The sequence below is a fragment of the Pinus tabuliformis genome, chromosome 7 (assembly GCF_031772625.1).
Source record: "Pinus tabuliformis cultivar Carrire ecotype Pingquan chromosome 7, CPIR1, whole genome shotgun sequence".
Classification (NCBI taxonomy): Eukaryota; Viridiplantae; Streptophyta; class Pinopsida; order Pinales; family Pinaceae; genus Pinus; species Pinus tabuliformis.
In genome coordinates this window covers 285,153,996-285,177,886 of record NC_142293.1, presented here as the reverse complement: position 1 = coordinate 285,177,886, position 23,891 = coordinate 285,153,996, and the positions used below count along the sequence as shown (strand labels likewise).

Sequence of the window (23,891 nt, the reverse complement as noted above, 5' to 3'; positions counted from 1 at the left end):
ATTAACTATTCGAAACTGGTTAGCATTTAAATTTCGTGGTTGCTTAAAGTATTTGATCTTTTGAAATCTATTTGCTAGAACATTGCGCATATATTGAATATTTTGCATCTGGTAAAATTAATCGTTGCTTGGATTATATAACGCTCGTGACATGTTTGATATTTTGTAAATATTTTCAAGCAATCATTAAATTACTTCATAAGTAGCAGCAGTTAATTAATTACTTGGTTTTCATTAACTCCATAAGGCACTGGTCTTAAGCATTTAAGGTTCTAATCAAATTCTAAAATTGACCAAGTGTTGGTTTTCCCCTGCTGCATCTCCCAAACCAGTTGATTCCCAATTGGTCTTCATTTATCCCATAGGGTCTACCCCTCTTTGCCTGCTTCTGGGAGACGACTTAAATGGAGAGATCTAGGATCAGGGTGACGGTCCCCGGTCTGAGTGTTGTTGCGCTGCCTGGACAATCTGTGCGACAACAACCCTCAAGTCCCTTTTTATATGTTCCTACTGGACAACCAACGACCTAGATTAACTCCTAATCAAAGGCTTAGATCTTTTTGATTTGATCTCCATCTTTTTCTAGAAGTTACACCCACAATTAGATTAATACCTCTGTTACATGGGAAGCGCTCCTGAGAGGTGGGAAACCCGTTCCAATGGTTTCCGCGCTCCCGGGAGCTTTGGAACTGTATGGGAACATTCCCTTTTCAGTGGGAGTTGTGATGGGAGCTGGAGAAAGTTTCAGGAGCTTTGAAGGCTATTTTTTTTGGAGTTCCGACGTTCCCCGAGGTTGGGGAATACAAAACCTGTAGAGAAATATGTTGAACTGCCCACAAAACATGAGCCTATGTTGAAATCTTAGTAGGGAGAAAGGCCAAAGACGTCCTTAACATCGATATCCTTATTGAGAAACTGGAGCAATCTTTGATGGGTTAAGGAAGCGTGTGGCACCTTGATGTAAGGGCGATATCTGGGGTGTCATGCTAATGAATTTCTCTTTTATTGTTTATGTATATATATCACAGAAGATTGTGTGTGCATATTATATGTGGCAGTCAATGCTTAAACATTAGAGTTGCTTTACTTTTTCTCTTAAGAATAACTAGAGAAACATATATAAAACTGTTCCTTTGTATTTTTAAGCCAAATTGTTTCAAAGACTTGTCATGTGTAAGAGAACTAATAATGAACTTGACATTTTACTATTTTATATATATAAAACAGTGAGATTCACAAGAGAGACACCTAGATAATATATTTATATATAATAGAGATTATATTTTTCCCGTGGAAAAAGTCGTAATTTCTATTAAGTCAAAAGAAATTACATTCTGTAGATGCTGAGCATATGCATACTGAGGCAGGATGCCTCTCAAAAACTCCTGAAGGAGACTGTCCAATGTTCCAAAAAAACTGAAAACAGATATACGATCATAAAATAACCATCCTCTCCCCGAACTGTTTGTCCACGCAGGGAGTTCGGAGAGGTATCAGTCCAAGAGACTATCTGTGAAATAGAGAAAAGAAACATGTATAAACTGTGTTTGATTGTTGTTTGCTGTGCAGCTGTAGGTGCTGCCCTAAAAAAAAAACAAAATAAGAGAGATGACTACGATTGCCATAGTCGATGTTGTCCATTATAATAGTTATGTATAATAAGCATGAAAATAAAGAACAAAAACAACACTTTGTGCATGTTGGGACCCCTTTCAGTTCTGAGTGTCCCTTTGAGCCTGATAGTCATCAAAGGGTCTGTGATAGTGCTGAAAGAAGGTTCCATCCAGGTCTTCTTGTATTAGCCAGTCCGCTTCTTGCCTCTGCGCTGCTTGCTTGGATAGGTAGTCCGCCCGAGTGTTGCGCTCCCTGTAGATATGTCGACATTCAAATTTTTCAAAAGCATCTGTTAGTCTGAGTGCCTCATCCAAAATGTGTCTCAAAGAGAAAGCAGTGCAAGATGATTTTCTGGTGAGCCAATTGCAGACAATCTTTGAATCTCCAAACAATTGTAGTTTTGTGCAGCCTTTCTCATGTGCAAAAAAAATGAGGTGTTTTGCAGTGGTGAGCTCAGCATAGTTGTTTGTGCCTCTTCCCAGGTGGATTTGCAGCATGAAATAGTGGTTTTCTCTCATGTAGAGGAGGGCTCCCCCCCCACAACCATCCTCTTGGGCTGAGCCATCAAAATAGGCCCAGGGGAAGGATTTATCTATGAGCTCAGGGGTAATGGTCCTAGGGGGAGCAGATGGAGGATCATCAGGAATGATAGCGAAGTCCGCAAGTAGGTGTGCAATAAGAACAGGCCAATGAGGAGGTTTTTGGTCAAAGATTGCACGGTTCCTTGCTGTCCAGATGGTCCAGCACATAAGGAGAGGGATATTCTTGTCTTTTCCAGAGTGTTGTAGCTGCCAATTTTCCCAAGCTTCGCTTATGGATAGCCCTTGCCATTGGTGGAGAGAGGGGGAGCGTGAAGAGAGTAAAGACCATTGTTCTTTAATGACCGGACAGGAGAGGAAGAGGTGTTCAGTATCTTCGTCATTTCTTTTGCATAAATGACACCAGAATGGTCCATAGAAGGATCGCTTTTTTAAGTTTGCTCCAGTGGGTATTTTGTTGAAGAGAATAGCCCACATGAGAAGGCGCGTTCTGGGGGTTGCTTTAAGATGCCAGATTGATCTCCACCATTGCTGTGTATTGTCTGGCTGAGATGGTTGCATGAGCTGCAGATATCCTTCCTTTGGGGTGTAAGAACCATTCTTAGCTTGTGCCCAGACAATCTCGTCCTCCTCCTCCGATATTCTGATATGTGCTTGAGTGAGCGCCTCCGTGTATGACTCCCATACTTGTCTCCATTGATCCAGAATATGAAGGTCTTGTGAAGTCCTCCAAGCCTGATGGAGAAAACTGGAATTTTCCTGGTCTGCAATGTGGGCAATGTGCGTGACTCCCTGTTCCCTGAGATGAGATAGAAGCTGTTCAGGTAGACTGTGCATGTTTCCACATCCGATCCAGGGATCAATACCAACTCGGACAGAGTTTCCTTGTTTTATTCTCCAAGTGAGGCCCTCTCGAATTAGGGGGAGAGAGTTGAGAACTGCTTTCCATATGATTGAATGTCTTCCACCTCCTCTATGTTCCCTGCATACCCAGCTATATATACTTTCCGGGGCGATGTATTTATCCATGACTACCTTCTTCCAGAGACTATGTGAAGTGAGGAGTTGCCATCCCAGCTTAGCTGCCAGAGCCTTTGCAAATAAGTCTAGTCTCTTTATTCCCCAGCCTCCCCATTTTTTTGGTCTAGCTATGGTATCCCATTTTACCCAGGCAAAGAGATTTCCTTGTTTATTCCCCTTCCATAGGAATCTGCAGCATATTTTTTGAAGCCTGGTTAAAATCCCTCTTGGTATCCAGGCCAGAGACATCCAATACACCGGCGTTGCTTCCAGCACTGCTTTTATTAGAGTGAGTCTTCCTGCTCTCGTGAGATATCTATTATACCAGACATTAATCCTTTTCTCCACTTTAGTGATTAGCCATATCCAATCAACTATTTTGTATCCTCCATGTTTCACCCTGAAACCCAGATATTTCAGCCCTTCCTCTATAGGGTGGATATGAAAAGGGAAGCGGTTTTTTGTGTAGATGACTTCTTGAGGAGTGCATCCAATCTCTGTTATGGTAGATTTTTGTACATTTATGACCATCCCTGTTGCTTTCTGGAAGAGATCAAAAACATATTTTAGCGCCGATGTGTCAGCCATACTGCCATTTAAGAAAATCAATACATCATCCACAAACAGTAGATGTGTGAGGGAACAGTTGTCCGAGATTTTTATCCCTTTTAATCTTCCTCTTCTGTGTTCAGATGCAATCAGTCTGCTTAACCCTTCCATAATGAGCAGAAATAGGAGGGGGGAGAGTGGACAGCCCTGTCTGAGGCCCCTTTCAGCAGTGAAGAAGGGGGTTGGGGAGCCATTGAGGAGAACGCTGAACGGGACATCAGAGATACAACTCATTACTCTTTTAATAAAAGGGAAAGGGAAGCCCAGATGGGTAAGGAGCATTCTGATGTATAGCAGATTTACCCTATCGAAAGCTTTTGAGAGGTCTACCTTGAGGATCATGCCTTTCAGATTTTTGCTTTGCATAGAGTGAAGAAGCTCTTGTGCAGTACCAATAGCTTCATGGATCTGTCGCCGATGGAGGAACGCAAATTGTTCAGAGGATATGTTGGCCGAGAGAATGGGCTTGATTCGGTTTGCTAGGATTTTGGCCAATATCTTGTAGAGACAGTTGCAGAGCGAGATAGGCCTAAATTCATCAAAAGACACAGGCTTGTCTGATTTGGGAATGAGGGCTATGAAGGTAGCTTTGATACTTGAGGGGATAGATCCATTTTGGCTGCAGTGATTTATAGCATTGAGGATGTCCTGCCCCAACAGCTCGAAGAAAGCTGAGTAGAACTCAATGGTCCAGCCATCTGGTCCCGGGCTCTTGTCCTTCTGGAAGCCTTTGATGGTGGATTCCAGTTCCTCCAAAGTAATATCTTTTGTGAGTTCTTCTGCATCCTCCTCATCCACGAATCTAGGGAAGAGTTCTGCCACTCTCATAATTTCAAGTAGACTTGCTTGTTCTGGGGCCTTGTATATTTTTTTGAAGTGAGAAGAGGCTAGATAAGCAAGTTCTCCAGGGCTACTAACCGAATATCCCTGATCATCCTGTAGCTCCCAAATAGTATTGATCGCCTTCCGCCCATTTGCAAACCGATGGTAAAATTTTGTGTTCTCATCCCCCTCCTTGAGCCATATGGCTCTGCTTCTGAGTCGCCAGGAGTCCTCCCTGTCTCTGAGAATCTGAGTCCTCCTTTTGATGAGATCTTCATACATGGATTTCTGATCTGGGGATAAGAAAGTACCATCTGAGAGGGATTCAAGGGCTTCTATAGCTTGTTCCGCCTGAAAAATAGTTTGATCATCCTGTTGTCTCTTCAATTTTGCCCATTCTCTTGTAATCACTTTGATCTCAGAGAGGTTTCTGACAAAGCCAGTGGCTGGGTCTACTTCTTCCGGGATCGGATGTGCCTTCCAAAAGTCAGAAATCTGTTTGATATAGGTGGGATCCCGAAGCCAAGTTGCATTGAATTTGAACGGGGCTTTTTGGGACTGATGTCTTGCGCTCAATTCCAAGTATATTGGTCTGTGGTCCGAGATTCCACCACTGCCCACCCATTGTCTGGCTCTAGGGTGTTGGTTGCATAGTCCTTCTTTTATGATGAAACGATCCAGCCTCCTGGCTAGGCTTTGATCCCCTGTTCTGTTGTTCTGCCATGTGTATTGGATTTTTGCAGTAGGGAGGTCAATCCAATGATGATCCTCAAGCATTTGTCCGAAAAAATCAGAGAGGGGGTCGATTTGAGCCTGATGTCCCCATGATTCAGAGAAACCAATATATTTTTATATTTTTGATTCTTTTATTATATAATATTACTGCAAGTGATTAGCCATTCCTATAAATTTTGGGGAAACCTCTAGCCGTTCTCGACACCCATACCTAAGTTCCCAACGTTCCAGAAGCTCATGCAACCTCGATTAATACCCATAATATTTTAATTTTCCTAAGTTCAGATTTAGGACCTCCATTAAAAATATTAATTATTTTAATAAAATCGTCTTTGGGTGGAATTTCCCAAAACGGTTTTTGGGTTCTTTGGAATGCATGTGCCCAAGCCTCCCAGCAAAATTTGAGGCATAAAGCACATTCGATGCTACCCCAAATCAATAGGTACATCTTCCGCTGTTCGAAAGATCCTTGATATAACATAGACAAAGCGTCCCACATCTCCTTAGCAGTCCCTCTGCTAGCAATGTGACAAACCGCATGATCCTTCACTCTGTGGAGGATCATCCTTTTCGCCTTCACCATCTCAATCTTGTATTTCTTCACCGGATCTGTGTTTGTAGGGACAACCTCCACGCTGTTGATGTATGTCTTGAGGGCATGCTCATCTAGAAGGAACAACATTCTTGCCTTGCAGATGACGTAGTTGGATGCCCCATCCAACCTGTCCTGATCCCTCAAGCCACTGGTTGCCATTTCTGCCACAAATGTCGAAACTTTCCTCTGCGATGTTGCTGGGCTAGCCTACGCACTCCCTGCTGGAGCTAGTAAAACTGCTGCCACTAGCTGCTGCTCAGCTCGTGAGAATTCAAATTCCCTGGCTAGGAATTCTCTGAGGAAGAAATTCCCTCAACCGTGCTTCTCCTCTCTCTTTTGACGATTTTCTGCCCAGCAAACTGCCTGTAGAAAAATCTGCGTCCTACCAACTTATCTTCACACTGAGGCTTCAACGTTGCTCCCTTTGCCTCGAAAAAGCTTTCGAACTGGGAGTCCTTCCTCTCCGTTGACTCACTCAGAGAGAGACTGCCTCGAAAATTAGCCCATCGACTAGAATTGCGCAAACCCTCTGGGGTTTCCTATTGCTACCTCCTGCAACTTTTCGATCTTCCTCTTCTGCACAACGCTGGGTTCTCTGGCACTGCTCTTCTTGTTCTACCTGCAACTCTGATACCATGTGAAAATTCCTAAATTGGAATCCTTATTGTAGCAATTGATGATATTTCTCCTACTTGTTAGATTTACATGCACAAGTTATTTGCAGTTTCCTACGACAAATATTGAAATACATACACTACTACGTTCACTTAATTAATTTATATGTGGAAACAAGAGATTGAGCAAGAAAGAAAATACAACACAGTAACACCGTTATTTTTGGACAAATGTCTTCGGAAAAACCCAATGTGGGAAAACCGGTGTAGTAGATCTGAGGGTTTTATCATTATGTAGTAGTAAATTTGAGTACAATTCTTGGATGCTCAACTAGCAATCTGATATAGAGAGAAACTACACAAAACGAATGATGAAGTGTTCTCACCCTGTCACTGGGAGAATCTGAGTTTGATCACGTTGAACTGGAGCCTCTGCGTAGAACTGCATCACTCCCACATAGTTCCTGCATCACCCCTGTTGGGTATCACGATATTCCTTCCTTGGATCCTTTGTAGGTTGGAAAATCCGAATCTCTGCTTCTCGGTCTCCTTTGCTGGCTGGAAAATCTGAATCTCTGCCTCCCGGTCTCACACCCTGACTCCTGGCTACTGAAACTTGATTTCCTCAACAGGAATTAGATCTCCCTCTAAGGCCTGCGCTGCCACTGCGTCAACTCTGCATGGGCCAACGTCCGCCTCTCTCTGGACTTTGTTATGCCCTCTCTCTGCCTCATACTCTTTGGCCCAAGAAAACTTCCTTCTTTCGGATACTCACTGCCTTCACTGCAAAAGCTCACTTCGAATCTCTCTCTGACAACTGCTTTGCTTCAGAAATTTGATCTTCTGAACTCACTCGGTGTGTTTTCGAAGTGCCCACCAAGCTTCCTCTTATAATCCTCGATCAATCAATGACCCAGATTAGATTCTTATCAATGGCTAGGATCATATTGACTTGATCTCTACCTTCTTCTAGAAGTTACACCCACAGTTTAGATTAATACCCATTAATTATTTTAATTTCCTACGTTTAGACTTAGGGTCCCATTAAAAATAATTAATTATTTTAATAAAACTATCTCTGGGTGGAATTTCCCAAAATGATTTCTTGGTATTGGAGAATGCATGTGTCTAAGCCTCACTGCAAATTTTGAGACTTAGAGCACATCTGATGCTATCAAAAATCAACAGCTTCAACCTTGTAGTTGTTCTTGAGATGTCCTTCCTTGATGAGTCACCTTACGAGTGTTCTTGAGATGCCCTTTCCTTGATGTGTCACCTTAGCTCTGATCCCATGTTGAAGAATCTAGCGCAGTTAGATATAGTAGGATTCTTCTAGACTTGATAGCAATTTGTGAAACACTTGTTCAATTTAACTTGTTAGCTTGATCTTCTTCTCTTATTATTATTGTATGTGTGTTTACTTCATCAAACTGCTATCAAAACACAAGAAACAAGAACGCAAGATATTGGCTCTCTGCTGGGGCAAAACCTCTCTCTCTTAGAGAGGAAAACCCTTTTGTAAACTTTTCTTATTGAAGCTTCTATTGATCAATGCCAAAGCCTAGACCTTTGACAAGAATATTCTCCAAGCACAAGTCAAGTCCTTCCTTCTTTCGACACTTTGTTTCTCGGCACTTCGTCCTCCTCCTTCTGACACTTCGTTCCCCGGCACTTCGTCCTCCTTCTTCTGGCAACTAGTGATAGACCTTGTTATGTGAGCTCTAGAAGAGATACTTTATCTTTGATCCTTAGTGAGGTCCTTCACTTATGGAGATGTCTTCCTTCTCTTGACCAACCGAGCACCTTCTTGATATGTATTTGCAGAATTGATATGATAGCACTACAGACCTAGTTTCTCGCACGTGTGGGAGGTTTCCTTGTGTATTTGACTCCTTTTACCTTTGCTTGGGAGAGCCTCTTCTTCGCTTGAGTAGGAGGCCTTATAGGCCTAAGTTTCTAGCCCAAACAAAGAGAAATATATGACTGTGATATTGCTGCTGTAGTGACCGTAGATTGCCCTCCTTTTCTCACACGTGTGACTGTAATTCACCCTTAAATCAGCCCTCTAAACTTCGGTTTAGTCTCCTTCTTCTTTGTTGCACTAGAGGCTCCTTATGCTCGACTTCTCTCACCCTTTTCTCGGCTATCTTCTTCGTTGATTTCAGAGGTAGTTGTTGCTTGTCGTTGGAGGAGTGGACAACCTCTATATATAGAGGACTGTCCCTCCTTTAGGCCGACTTGACTTTTCCACTTCATTTTTGCTTCTTTGGTGATGTCGTTGCATGGAGAGGACTTGTGACTTTGCTTGGAGGGATATCTTTGACTCTAATACATAAATATACATGGTGTAACATGCCCTTAAGGGTCTTCAACATTTTCTTTTGACTCTTTGACTTACCTATAACACTTTGACATGTGCTAGACCTATTTCAATGAGCAAGAAACTCATTGATAAATATAACAAAAATAATATTCCTTTTCTTGAATAAATACGAATATTAAAATTACATTTATGAAGACCGAACCTAATTACACTTTCTTCAACATGATTAAGTTTCTTCTATTTGTTAGATAAATGAACAAATTATTTACTGTGTTCTATGGTAAACATTGAAACCAATACACTGCAACCTTCACTATTTAAATAATATGCAGAAATAAGAACTAAGCAAGAAGAAATGACACACACAAGTGACACCGTTGTTTTTGGACTCCCCGGAAAAACCCAATGCAGGAAAACCGGTGCAACAACTGAGGGTTTGAATTATTATGAAGTAGTTTTAGAATACAATCTTTGGATGCCTTACTAGCTATCCAATGTAGAGAATTTGACTGACAGAGAGATGAGTGAGTTTTGATCCAACCACTGAATGGCTAGCCCCTAGCTGCCTCAGTGAAGTTTTTGCGCAATCACCGCGCTGCTCTGCATCATAGCTGGTAGAGACTGGGTCACTCCTTCTGGCTGATCGATTTGCCTCTGGAACTTCAACTTCTGCCCTTCCGGTCTCACACCCCAGCTTCTGGCTTTGGAAGTCGATTCTCCAGCAAGTTTCAGAACTCCTCTCAAGCTCTGCGCTGCCTCACTGTGGCCCTACGTTGCCCAACATGGCTCTGCATTGCGTCTTTTGGATCTCTCTCTGCCTTTTTTGCGATGTATCCCTGGATCAGGAAACTCCAACTGGAAAACTACCCTTGCTCCTCACTGCAAGAAAGCACCTCGATCACTTCTCCGGCAACTACTGTGCTGCTCTCTTGAGAAAATCGATCTCTGATCTCTCACTCGATGTGTCTTCCAAATGCCCATCAAGCCTCTTCTTATAATCCTCACGTTGACTAATCAATGGGTTAGATCATTTCGACTTGATCCTCATCTTCTAGAAGTTTCACCCCTAGTTTAATTAATACCCTATAATTATTTTAATTTCCTAAGTTTTGACTTAGGCACCCATTAAAACTAATTAATTATTTTAATAAAACTGTCTCTGTGTGGAATTTCCCAAAACAATTTTTGGGTATTCTGGATTACATGTGTCCTAGCCTCCCTGTAAATTTTGAGGCTTAGAGCACATCCGATGCTATTAGAAATCAACACTCCCTCTTAGCGAGGAATGTGCTCTAGTAATGCAACCTGTTGAAACATCACCTTGACTCTGTAACATCTTCCTTTTCACTGCTGATGTCTGACATCACTGGCCACAAACTACTGCGCAAATGTTGCATCTGTGTTGCTGATGGCCCTGCCACTGCCGACCTTTCATCTGCACTGCAACTCTCGCAAATTTTGCATCTATGCTGTTGTTGTCCCTGCCACTGCCAAGACTACATGTGCACTGCAACCTTCTCCAATTGCTGCTGATGCTGCAACAACAATGAAAAATCATAAAACATTACTGAACAAGTGTTGAGCATGATGGATCTGTTGCTGGAGTTTTGACTGCTACTAGTCTCTGTGTTGACCCTCTGAAGCCTCTGCGTTGCTATTGACTCTGCACTGTGCCAATTGCACTGCTGCCAACTCTGCTTTGCGCTGCTCAGTTTTTGACGCTCCTAACCACTGCAATTGTCACTCCGACACTCCTCTGCATCAACTGACACTGGTGCATCCTACTACTTCTGATGTGGGCTCCCATAGCAAGGTATTGATCCAAGAGGTGGACTCCTCAAGGATCCCCACATTTGCAGTTCTTTCGAAATACAATACTAGATCACCCCACTTCTCTCCTGGAGGTATCTGGGCAATCATGGCAAACCCCTCCTCGATCTTTGTGGTTGCAGCCTTCAGATCATGCTTCTTGTCTTTGTCCTTCTTCTTGAGAGGACACTATGTAGCGTAGTGACCAAATTCATCACAACGGGAACATTTGATCTTCGAGACAAAAACTGTAGAGTTAAATTGGAAACACCTCAAAAAAATCTCAGCAATAGTCCTGCAGTAGCTTGGCATATAAAAAATATAATAACTGCTAATTCAACTTTGCAAAAACTCAACAGAACTTTGGGACCTCAAGAAAACTCAGCAAACCTAAGCAATTACTTATAACTAGGCAATAATTCCACATTAGCTTGATTGCTTGATAATAACTAATTGAGTTTTCCCGTACTTAGTGAGTTCTACACAATTAATGAGTCTTGGTGAGGATGGTCGACTCAACCAGCACTAGGTTAAGCTGGGTTATGGCAATTGTCGGTGAGTCTTCTAACTATGAGAGACATTTGTTAGAACATACATACACACATCAAACATAGATAGTATAACCAGTAGATTATCATAGTTCAGGCTGAAACTATAAGAACCGAATGATAGAATAATTCCTAGAGTTTGGCATAACTTATTTGTCTTGTGAAGTTCAAATAATGGGGGTAGAGGTCAAACTATTGCCATAATTAATGTTTCCCCTTCTATAGACACACTTACATATTTGTTTGCAAATAATTCAGTAATTGCATCAACATGATATGCATAACCCTCTTTGTTTCTAGTAATCGAGAGTATGCGTAACATTTTGATGAGGGTTGTTCATATTGCTGTTTCATTGAGTGGGATTGGCTTACCTATTTATAAGCATATACTAAATACATACCCCTATATATCAGTAAGCACTGGAACACCATAAGAATGTCTTTCTCACTAGGCTATTTGTTATCAATCAGATTCTTCCCTTGGCAATTGATCCCAAGGAGTCTGAGTGGACAATTTAGACTTGCTATCCCTCTCACCAACAAGAAGTATTTTGCTTTGGAACTAGTGCATGCTCGTTCCAAGGGAGTGCCCCTGAGGCTAAGTTGCATGATACAGGGAAATAGGTATGTGTTTTTGAAACAGAATGCACTAGAAATGTGACCCCGTGAAAATTTGGAAATGTGGAAATGTGATGTATATCTAGCACATTATATTGAAACTTGGAAAGAAGTTATATCTAGCACATTATATTGAAATGAGCAAGAACATTTAAATGGCAAGCAATGTTCCAACTTCCACCATCACTTATATTGGGATCCTCATCATTAGTATCACCCTTTGCCTCTACCTCAATGTTCTAGGGACATTAGTGAACACCACCCAATTTTGATGAAAATCCATAATCCAGGCTTTAAAATACGCTACGGAAAGCCTAGCATGCCAAATGAATAATTTAGGCTTGAGTGAAGGGGACATTTTGGCTAAGGCCATTACATTTTTTTATTATCAAGGGCTTGGTGCTCTTGATTAACTACCAATTCTATACCCTCAAACATGACAAAATCTAATGAAAATAATCCTGAAATTCTGAATTTTGAATAGGATATAAAATTCTACTTTTTCCATCTGAAGACTGATGAGGTTGGAAGCACTCTCAAACATTCTGAAACAATTAATAGTAATGTTAAAAATTTAAGTAAAAGTGACATTAATTAACAACATTTTGGTGCAAACTGAGAGTGAAACCCTCTTTAAAGAAAAAAATTCCAGTCTTAGAGTTTCTAGAAATCTCAGTAGTTCATAATTAACCTCTGAATAGGCATTAAAACCAAAAATGTGGTCCCCAACAACTAAATCAAGGCAAAATCAGACAAATTTGATTTGGAAACACATTGTACCAACAATGAAACACTTTTTAGTTTTCTAAGTTTCGATATGGAAATGCAGCTGATATGCCAGGGAGGGATGGGGAGCAAGTTTCCTGCAACATAGCCTTGAGGTCATCAGTTGATTCAACCTTCAAAATTTTCAATAAAACCTTCTGAATCAATGGAATAAATTGCAGATCTGATTATAATTTCTTATAAATCAGCAATAAACCACCTCAGATCTGTAACTAATACTCTCTAAACCAATGTTGCACGAAGCGGGAGCGAAGCGGAAGCGTTTTTTGGAAGCGGGGACGCCGAAGCGTCATTTTCCAAAAATCTAGGAAGCGAAGCGTCCGCGGAAGCATCTGCTATATATATATATATTTTTATATTTTTTTGCATTTATACTCAAAACAAACATCCCAAATACCAAATTAATTGTAGAAGACATGAAAACATGCATATTTTTGCATAAATCAAGATAGATATGGCATCCATGATTCCATTGTAGTTACTAGTATGTACAACAATCATCTATATTCTAGCTATTACAAACATACATCAAATTTTTAAGCATATTATAAAACATAAAACATTTAAGCATATTATAAAACATAAAACATAGAGCATATTATGATTTATCTAGCAAGTGAGCAACTGTCAACATTTGTCATGTCCAAAATTCAAATAATAATGTTTACAAAATATGTCACTTGGTCACCGCCAAGCCAAAAAGGTTCAAAATTCAAATTCACAAGTCTACAAGTCTAATGAGTAATCTATGACAAAAAGTAGTAGATTGTGAATATATCTACTAATCTCTCCTCCTTCCACCACGAATAGAACGTGGTGGCGGGCCTCCACGCGGTGGCAATGAAGAAGATGGTGCCTGTGGAAGTCGTGGCACTGAAACTGATGAAGAAGAACCCCCTGCTGTTGGTGTTGAACCATGGAACCTAGGAACCAGATGGGGGTGGGGGTGGTGGCATATCAACACGGTCATCATCATCCTAGAATCGCTCAAAAAATTCATGCAAAAAAAAAAAACACTAGTTAACAAAAAAATTAAAATCATGAATTAGAGAAATGCTTTATAAGGGAAAATTGGAAAATTCATACCACAATGGACATACCTGGATAAGAGCATCCTCTAATTGCTCTAGTCGCAACACTCCATCCTCCAAATTGGGCTCCTCTGGATTCTTGTCCCAAATCAACAAGTCTTTATTAGACTTTGCATCTTCACAGTAATGGGACAACAATCGCAAGTTGTAATGAACATAAACCAAGCTCTCTGCCCGGTCTAAATTCAACCTGTTCCTTTTAACACTGTGGATGAAAGAATAAGCGCTCCAACACCTCTCTGCAGAAGAAGTGTTTACCACCTGTGATAGCACCCGCAATGCCAAACTCTGTAGAAGTGGAGTACCCCCTCCATGCATGTTCCACCACTCAAGAGCAGAAAAAGTCTCTCGATCTTTAATTGCATGCATGCTCCCAAATGGACCAGTGTTGAGCGTATAGTTGCTCACCTGTCTCCGTACCAATGCAGCCTCCTCCTCATCAGGGATTAATTTACTCAATGCAGCCATATATTTTTTGTGAACCTCTTGATCTTGGTGTGGTTTTCTCCTACTTCCCCCCCCAGGTGCTGGTGTTGAAAGCCATGATGGATGATAGTATTTAGGTGTCAAAACATATGCTAATGCATGCAATGGAACATTTAGCATTTCCCATCGGTTTTCCACCTCTACACGAATATAATTGTACAAGGTGATATCTCTAGGCTCAACAATGTCTTTAATCTGCCCCAACATGCTATCCATTTGCTCATACACCTCCCCATTTACTGGTCGATCTGAATCTGCAAACTTGATCATGCAATAAATTGGTTTGGTGAATTGCAAAACATATTTAACCTGTCCCCAAAAGTAACTGTCAAGAACAGTGTCCTTGACTGCATTAGCACCATCTATGTCAGTGTTAATTTCATCCTATGTTTCAGCACACACCAGATTAGTTAAAGCTTGTCTCACCTTCACTAGCCGCCTAAAGGTGAGGTTATAACTAGCAAATCTTGTCTTTGCAATTTTAAGCAATTGCAACTTGGAGTAAGTGCCATAGAAGTAGTTTACCCTTGTATGCCCTGTGATGAATTTAATGAGCTGCTTCCCTCTCCTGTAAACCTCAGCAATCAACCCACATTCTTTGTGTTTCACAATATCATGCATCAAAAGGTTCAATGTGTGAACCAGGCACCCAGACCAAAAGATGTGTGGATGAGTACGCTCAATAATTTTTCCTGCTGCCTTACAATTCGCTGCATTATCTGTGATCACTTGAACCACATTATTCGGACCAACATCTTTGATTGATTTCAATAGGAGATCTGCAATGTTTTGTGCAGATGCAGTGATGGAGGAGGAGTCATGACATGCAATAAATACTGCACCACTAGAAGAAACACCAAGAACATTTATCAAATGTTGGTTTCTAATATTTGTCCACCCATCTGATACAATGGATACCCCAGAATCTACCCACTCATTTGTAAAATGTGTCAAAGCTCTTTGAACCTTAGCTTTTTCTCTTTCTAATAACACTGTTCTAGCTTTCTCATAGTTGGGGGCCTTGTATCCTTTTGGGGCTTCATTGATGGCCTTTACCATTTCATGCCAATAGGGAGAGCGAAGCACATTGAATGGTACACCGCAAGCACAAAGAAAACGGACTATCTTTCCATCCACATCATCCCTCCCAGCAACATTAAGGAAATCCCCTATTGTTCTTCTACCTCCAGAGCTTGCAGAAGTACCATGAGGAGATGAGCAACTACCAAATTTAGAGGTTGCACTTGATTCAGAATGAGTTTTTTGTTTCTTGTTTTTTTGTTGTGCAGCCATCTCTATTTGGATGTATTTTCTTCTTTCTCAGTTGAAATGTTTGGGCAAATTTGTACCCCCACAAAACCCTTTTTTTCATCATTGTCCAGCACCCCACAAAGGTGCCTCCTCAGACGGGTATATGAACCACAATATGGTTTTCCTCCATGACAACCATGAGGGCACACCAATTTGTAAGATCCACCACCCTTTCCCCCATCAAGTTTGGTCACATAGTTCCACAAGGGTGTTGATGTAGCTTTCCCATCTTGTGTTTCAGTGTCCCCTTCAAGTTCATCCCCTTCCTCTTCAAACCCTTCCTCCTCATCATACATTGGGTCACTCCTATTAGGACCATCACCAATGTCCTCTTCTGTTTCTTCCCTTCTATTCCTCACCTTTGCCATCATTAAAACCAAGAGTGGAATGATACATAGAAGCCAAAAGAACACCATCTTGGAATATGGATATAGGTGGTGGACAACGGCAACCTGTAAATAAAGGAGCAAGTAGAAACAATGGGAAAGAGTAGGAGAGGGAGGAGAAAAATACAAAAAAATTGTCAAAAAACAAGGGAGTTTGGGGTTTTAACTTACCTCTTTAGCTCTTGTAGACGAAGTCCTCCAAGCTCTTGCTCCAAGCTCCTCCTCCTTCTCCTAGCTCCTCCTTCTTCACTCCTCCAAGCACTCCTCTCTTCTCTTCTCCAACTCTCATAAACTCAAAGTGAGAAAATGAGGAATGAATGGGGGCTTTATTCTTTTCATTCCTCACCTTAACCTCACTCTAACCTCACCCTAACCCACCCCCTTAATGTTGAGTTAACATAACTTAAAAAAAAAATTAAAAAAAATGCGTCTTTTTTCCCTTGCGGTGCCCCCTTTGGCCGAAGCGTACGGAAGCGTGCGTGAAGCGCACGCTTCCTGCTCCGAATCGCCGCGCTTCGGCGGCCCGAAGCGCCGTACGAAGCGCGCTTCGGAGCCATGGAAGCGGCGCTTCCGGCCGGCGCTTCGGAAATTCCAGGAAGCGTTTTAAATTGCCGAAGCGCCGCTTCCATAATTCCGAAGCGCGCTTCGTACGGCGCTTCCTAGGCGCTTCCGTACGGGGCGCGCTTCGGAGCTTCGATCCGGGGGGGGGGGGGGCGCTTCGTGCAACACTGCTCTAAACTGTAACAAAAACTTAAATATGCATGCTAAATGCATGTGACCTGCAATCTTAAGTTCAAATCCGTGACTGGCATTGGCAGACGTGAAACAAATGTTTTCTAGCTACAGATAAAACATACTGGGGAAGAATTACTTGAATTTAGGTTGATTTTTGTCAGATTGGTGCGATGGCCAGATGGGCATGGACTCTGGAGTGAAGGAGAAGAAAATCAGCAAGGCATAGATCTGAATCTCACTGATTTAGAGTTTTAGGTCAGATTTTTTAAGCAAATGAGAGCAAAGTAAGGAAAGAATTCTCAAAACAATGGAACTGGGTAATGAAAAGGGATGGTTTGATCTTCATCAATCTGAGTTGATGGTACAAATTTCTGAATTACATATGCTCTGAAACCACACTTAATCAAAAGAGCATGAGGATATTATAGAGTCACACTCAATGTTCCCTATCTTGAAACACTTCACAATTCCAATAGTTTGAAACTGCGATAGCGATGTCCTATGGATTAATCATTAAACCGATGCAACAGCTTGAATGTCACTCTAAGAAATCTGATCTGAAAGGAAGAATGGAAATGAGATTGAGTAGAAGGTGAGAAAGTGAGAGAAAGATGACCTAAACACAACCAAATGAATCCAGCTCCTTTCATTTTCCTTCCTTTTATAACCGAACTCCTTGGAAAATAGTGCTTCCATTTGGGGCTGATTTGGCATGAAGGTAAGCCCTTTATATCCTTAGCTGGAGCACCTTAGTCATGCCCATCTGGAACTAACCATATCTTTGTCTAAAATCTGACTTAGAGCCCAAATAACTCTTAAAGAAGGTGCCCTTCTTATTCTGAATTTAGATGAAGATACACCCACAATATTGCTACAATAAATGCCCCCCTCTTTCTGATAAATTTGGTATAAAATTTGAATAACTTTATATGCTTATCCCCTGAAAAGAGAAAATAAAACACCATGTGGAATCTTCATGTATGTTGAAATTAGAGTTGATAATCATGAAGATAGGACAGCTAGATCATCTTCAAGTGAAGGCACCCTTCTGCTGTTATGTTTAGCGTTTACAATAGATGGGATTATCCCGCAAAATCAGCAAAATAGGCCTAATGTAGATGAAAATGGTTAACATGTTAGTTGTTTTACCATATTTTGTGTTGCTGTTTTGTGGTTTTTAGCCTAACTAGTAATAATTGCTTAGACCTGCATCACACTTTATCATTGCTCTGCCTTAAAAATAAGGCTTTGGTTCCATGCAAATTTCAATATATATGCCATTTCTAACTCTATGTTTTATTTTGTTGGCTCAGGAATATCCTGATTACAATGCTTACACTACTCCAACATTTTTCTTAGATGATTGGCTCAACTTATACCTTGATTCTTACCGCATCCATGGCATTCAAGGTGTTGATGAAGATTGTGAATGTGATGTGTCGTGCTCAGATTATCGCTTTGTATATATGGGCCCAAAAGGTATTTTCAAAGTATTTACATTGTTTTCCCTAATTTTGGCTGTGGTTCAAAAATGATGATTATGTACATGCTCTTTTTTCTATGTTTTATATAAGGGAGTTGTTTGTGAGAAGAGGGAGGAAATGAATTCCTTTCTTCTAGACAGCTGTGGCAGCCGCTAGGGTTCTTAGTGCAGATTTATGTATAAAATATTTTTCTATTGCATGGGAGTGGCTCTAATTTGTAGATTAATCTATATAAACCCTCTAAAAGCAAAATCAAGCATTATGATTGCCTTGCATACCGTAGTAGGGCTGAGTTCATGTCAATTTATTGCCGTTTACATACATCTAACAGCCGTAAACCTGGTTTGCCCTAGTCTCTATTGGAAACCGTTATTCCTTGTTGAACGTCACTTGTAGGGCTTTTCTAAGGCTGCTATATTGTAATGACCCATCTTTAATATAGAGAGCACAAGAATATTAGCATGCATACAATGCATGCATATGATAGCTACATATGCATGTATTGCATGTACTGCACTAGTATATATATTCTAAATTAACTATAAATGTTGAATATCATGACACTGCTTCAGATAGAAGTTGCACCCTCACCCATCACCAAACATATTGCTTAATGCGTCATAATTAAGGAGAAAATACCTTAAATAATTTCAATGATATAAATTTAAAAGTATAGAGTAAATATGGTTATAAATAAATAAATGTAAAATTTAAGTTAATTATAAATATGGTTATATATTTATATATCCCAGAATATTAATAAATTATACTAATAAATTATCAAAATGTGAAATTAAATCAAAATAAAATACATATTATAAACTAAGGGCATTTATATAAAACTAATAAAAATCCTAAAGGTAAACCTAATACACATGTCAATATCCCTGTAGCTTTGGACGAATAGAGCCACACGTTACAAAGGAGGGAAGGTGTCACCATGTAAGGAACGATGGGTTCGCTGGTAGGGAGCGGTGACCGCCAAGGAATGATATACAAAGACGAAAGGGGGAGCATGAAAAGGGGGGAAAAGTCAGTTTTTGGGAACAGAGGATTGCCTTCACCTTTGGAATATAGTGCAGGGAGGAGGAAATACAGAGAATCGTGATAGAAAATGAATTTGTTTGAGGGATGAGCTAGGGCTCGATTTTGAACTGAAAATTGGGAGATTTTGCGCTGTTTTTGGAGTTTTGGGGACGGGGGCGGATTTCCATTTCGAAGTCCTCTGGATCTGGGAACTGCAGAGGTTGATCCCAGATAGGCAGGGAGGAATCGGTTGGTTTGGTAACGTAACCAAAAAACTTGGAGCAACGTGGACCGACACCAGATGGGAGAATCAGGTACGCAATTGCATTTAATTTGATAGAATTTTACAAGAAATTTGTTCATCTGGTTGAATCTTAACAACAGTCCCTACACATATGCCATTGCATGCCCTAATATTGAACATCATCCAAACCCTAACTTATTCGTCTAAACTTAGATAGTTTGAACCATAGTTTTGAATACCTTGGTTATCTTTGGCCCTGCCACACTCTCTATCTATCCTTAGATCTCTGAAATAAGTCACCTTGAGCCATAGTATTGGAACATCTTGTAGGTGGCAGAGAGAAGCATCTCTTGTGGTTGAAATCCCCCTAAACAGTAGGAGGGAAGGCCACTGAGCTGACAGTGGCAACCCTCCCTCATTGCTGCCATATGATTTGGTCCCTCACCCAGTGGGTTGTTCCATTGGAACTGCTAGATTTTGTAGCATTGGTGGGTAACACGGATCAACACCATAGCTATTGTTGTTGGATATATTTTGGGGGAGTGTAGCATATTACATTAATATTTCATAAGTGTGTTCAAAGTAGTGAGATTTGATGGGGATATTGTTATATTGTAGCGTTGTTCTTTAAATCACATATTAGTGAATCTGAATGGTGACATTATTTCCTTAAATGTTTATCATATATTTATATCTGTCATCTTAATCTTTTTGAAATGAAATATTCATATTTTAAGGACCATTTAAACTCCATATATATATATATAGTAAGAAATGTTTCCATTTGTTTTCAAATATGACAATGTTTTAGTATATACGAAAAGGCTAAAAATTAGTATAATTGTATTTTTTTTTTCACATGATTTATGTTGTAAAGTTGTATTAGTTATCAACTTATCTTAAGACTTAGATCTATATCTTCTAATTTTACAATTTTCAAAATATAATGAGAAGTGCAATGGTGATAGTCTATAGATGATTTGTGAATCATGATTTATGATTTATTAATTATTATGTTATATTACCATGTGTAAGATTAAATAATTTCAATCATTTATGTTTTTATTTTCATATATTCTAATTTATTTTTTGTTGTATTTTGGGTGGTGTCCCTTATCTTGAAGATCCTCATGTCCTCTCTCATATTATTGTAAGAATATTCGTGGATGCTCAAAGTTAATGTAAAACAGATATTTGATCTATTTGATGTTGATTTATAATGTACCTTGGACAAGTGGTTTCCCATGGGTTAGTTTCTGCCTAGGGAAAAGAAATCTTTTCCTAAGTGTGACTTTATAAAGTGAAAATGGCTTTATAAGTGGTAAAGTCAATGTTAAATTATAAAGTGACTTTAGACATAAAGTACAATGTGGGTACTTTATTTAATGGGTGAGTTAAAAAATAGAAAGTGAGAATTAAATGCACATTTATTCTCATCCCTTGATCTAAATGAAGCTGAGCCATTAGATCTTAGGGTTTCCCAAAAGTCACTTAGGGAAACAAAAGGGGGAAAAGAAAAGAGAGACTGCATTCATTCTTCATGAGTAGATTGGAGAAAGAAGGCTGAGAGCTGGAGAAAAGATCTGAAGGAGAAATTTGTTGTAGCAAGCTGAAGGAGTGATTTCTGGGAAAAGTTGGGCATGGAAATCAAGGCATAGAAGACAACAAAAGGTACAGTACGAACAATATCTAATGTTGTGAGTTGCACACTGTTCGAGAGAAGTTTTTTGAAAAATCTGTATAGTGTGTACAAAAATCCATACAGTACAGTCCATATCCGTACAATAGATATTTTCAGCTTCATGTGGGCATGGAAATCAAGGCAAAGTGAGCAAGGTTTTAAGGAGTTTTGGACTAAAGAGATAAGTTGTATTTTGCTGTTTTGTTTTGTCCGCAACTGTATTTTCTTGAACTTGAAAGATAAATAAATTTGAAGAGCTCTCTAACAGGTTTTCCTCGGAGAAAATTGAAGGGGTTTTACCTAGGTCTAAGTTGACAAAAAATCTGTGTGAATTTTTATGTGTGTTGCTGGTTTGCTTATGTCCATATTTATTTTCAGCATGCGTTGACAGTCCCATGTGTTTTAATCTGAAAATTTCATTTCCAGAATTCTATATCTTGAATGTATGTTTATGGGAAAGGGCATTTAACTGAATGAGAGTGATAAGGTGAAATTAAACCGGGTTGGGATTGCAGGAAACATTTTAGTCATCAAATTTCAACATGGTATCAGAGATACAGGCTGAAAATTGCAGTTTGAACAACAAACAGTAGTTTGGGACAGCAACAAACTGATATTTTGGGACAACAAGGTGAAATTTCACATAGACTGAATTTTTGGGACAACAAGGTGTGCTGGAAAGTTCGTTTCTCCATTTTCTTAGTTTTTTAAATTTTGGACAATAGTCATGGCCATGTTCTTAAGGATAGAGGACAGACTGGATGGGATATCCAACTATGCCGTTTGGAAGGACAAAATTCATACAGTGTTTGAGGAGGCAGTAGTTTGGGAAATAGTGCGGCAAGTGGCTGTACCTCCAACTGCTGCAAATGAACTCGCTGAATTCACAAAAAAAAATTTAAAGGCAAAAATGATTTTGATGGACAGTTTGAAGGATCATGTGGTTATTCAGGTGAGAGGAAACACATATGCATATCAGATGTGGACAACTCTAACCACTCTCTATCAGAGTACCAATGAGAGCAGGAAGATGGTACTCAAAGAACAATTGAAGAACATCAAGATGACAAAGGTTGAAAGTGTAGTTCATTATCTTGGCAGGGTCAAACAGGTACGTGATGATTTGACTGCTATTGGTGAGGCAGTTGCACCCACAGAGTTAGTCAGGATAGCTATAGTAGGACTTCCTAAATCTTGGGAGGTCTTTGGAGAGGCTGTTACCTCTAGGGTGATCTTCCCAATTGGGACAGATTTTGGGATGATTGTGTGCAGCATGAGATATGGAAGACTGGCAATGGTGGGGTGAAGATAGCAGATGAGGAGGATGTAGCCTTGATAGCTAAGGGGAAGAACGAAGGGAAGGCCAAGAAAGGGGCCTCATCAGATGGGGTGACGGGATGGAGAAGAAGAAGAAGAAAGATACGGATATGTCCAAAGTCAAATGTTGGGCATGTCAGAAGATGGAACACTATGCTGCTACGTTTCCTGAGAGGAAGAACAAGGGGGAAGAAGGGTACTGATACCATTCGTACTAAATATTGTTACTATCATTGTATGAGTCATGGTTGACGACAATGGCAAGGATAAGTACCTAAAGGGATCAAATGTCACAGAGATTTTATTACATATTGGGCACACCAATGTTGACTTGAACTAACCTTGGCACAAATCAACAATTATAGTCATTGCGAGCTCTATGATTTTCCCAATATTCCTCTTTGTCATCATCAATGTCTTCTTTGCATTTTGCTCATAGTTATGATATTGTTCATCTTCTCGTTTTTCAAGATAGTTCTCATCTACATCATCTTCATCTGGATCATCATCTTGATCTATATCATTCTCATCCACATCAAGATCAACTTCATCTGGATTTTCAACATTATAATCATCTTGATCTATATCAGCTTCATCGGAATTATCATCTTGATTGATATCACTTTTATATTCATCATTATCTATTACATCTTCATTTTCATTATCATCATTCTGATCACAATCTTCTTCCCCTGCTTCACCTTGTTTCGTTTCTTCACTGTCGCAATCATCTTCCTTATCGATTTCCTTTAGACATGCTTTAACTTTTGCATATGATTTTCCCATTGTTGAAGTTTTTCTTGAATTTTACTAAACTGCTCAATGAATTCAGGACGTAAACGTAATGGCATATTGTGCAGCGAACAACATTCAAAGACTCGCATGGTTATATTGTTTGGCATGGCTTTGATACCACTAGAGCAACAAAACTTATAGATTGTTGGCTTTAAACATAAAAATACACAGAAGGTATTTTGTCATAATATATATATAAGTGGTGATCGAATGTTACAATGAGGCCTTGCTTATGTACCTAGGCAGGTGTCCTTTCATGATTACACATGTCTTTTAGACATGCCTTTTCAGTTAACTTAATGACTATTTAACATAATCAATATTTGATTATTTATTATTTACATTATTTATATTGATTTTATTTTAGGTAATTTGTATTCGTAACAACATCCCAACTAGCTTGTCATACATCTCCTTAGATGTTTCCAAATCAGAAATATAGGCTACCAAAGGCTTGTGAATTGAATCTACAATAATTTTCTTAGCTTTGACCTCACCTTTATTATACTTTGTTTTTGCAATAGCGGATGCATTTGAAGGACGTTCCACCGCTCTTCCTTTTACATAGTCCATAGCATCATTCTTTTCCAAAGTCAAATCCAAAGACATCTTCCATGCATGATAGTCAAATTTGTCCTTGAGCTTGTCCTCGGATTTGAAGTATGATCTAGTTGTCATTGAAGCTAGCTCAAAATTCTTGTCC

General features: G+C 39.8%; 1 protein-coding gene across 2 annotated transcripts in view; it reads left to right on the top strand.

Annotated features, from left to right (window-relative positions):
• LOC149246980 (arginine-specific demethylase JMJ20-like) overlaps positions 1 to 23,891 on the top strand; it is a 259,009-nt gene that overhangs the window by 123,777 nt on the left and 111,341 nt on the right. For both annotated transcript variants that reach the window (XM_089458090.1, XM_089458089.1), the window contains exon 3: positions 17,955 to 18,120. In XM_089458090.1, coding sequence (XP_089314216.1) covers positions 17,955 to 18,120 — 166 coding nt within the window. The remainder of the gene's footprint in view (positions 1 to 17,954; positions 18,121 to 23,891) is intronic.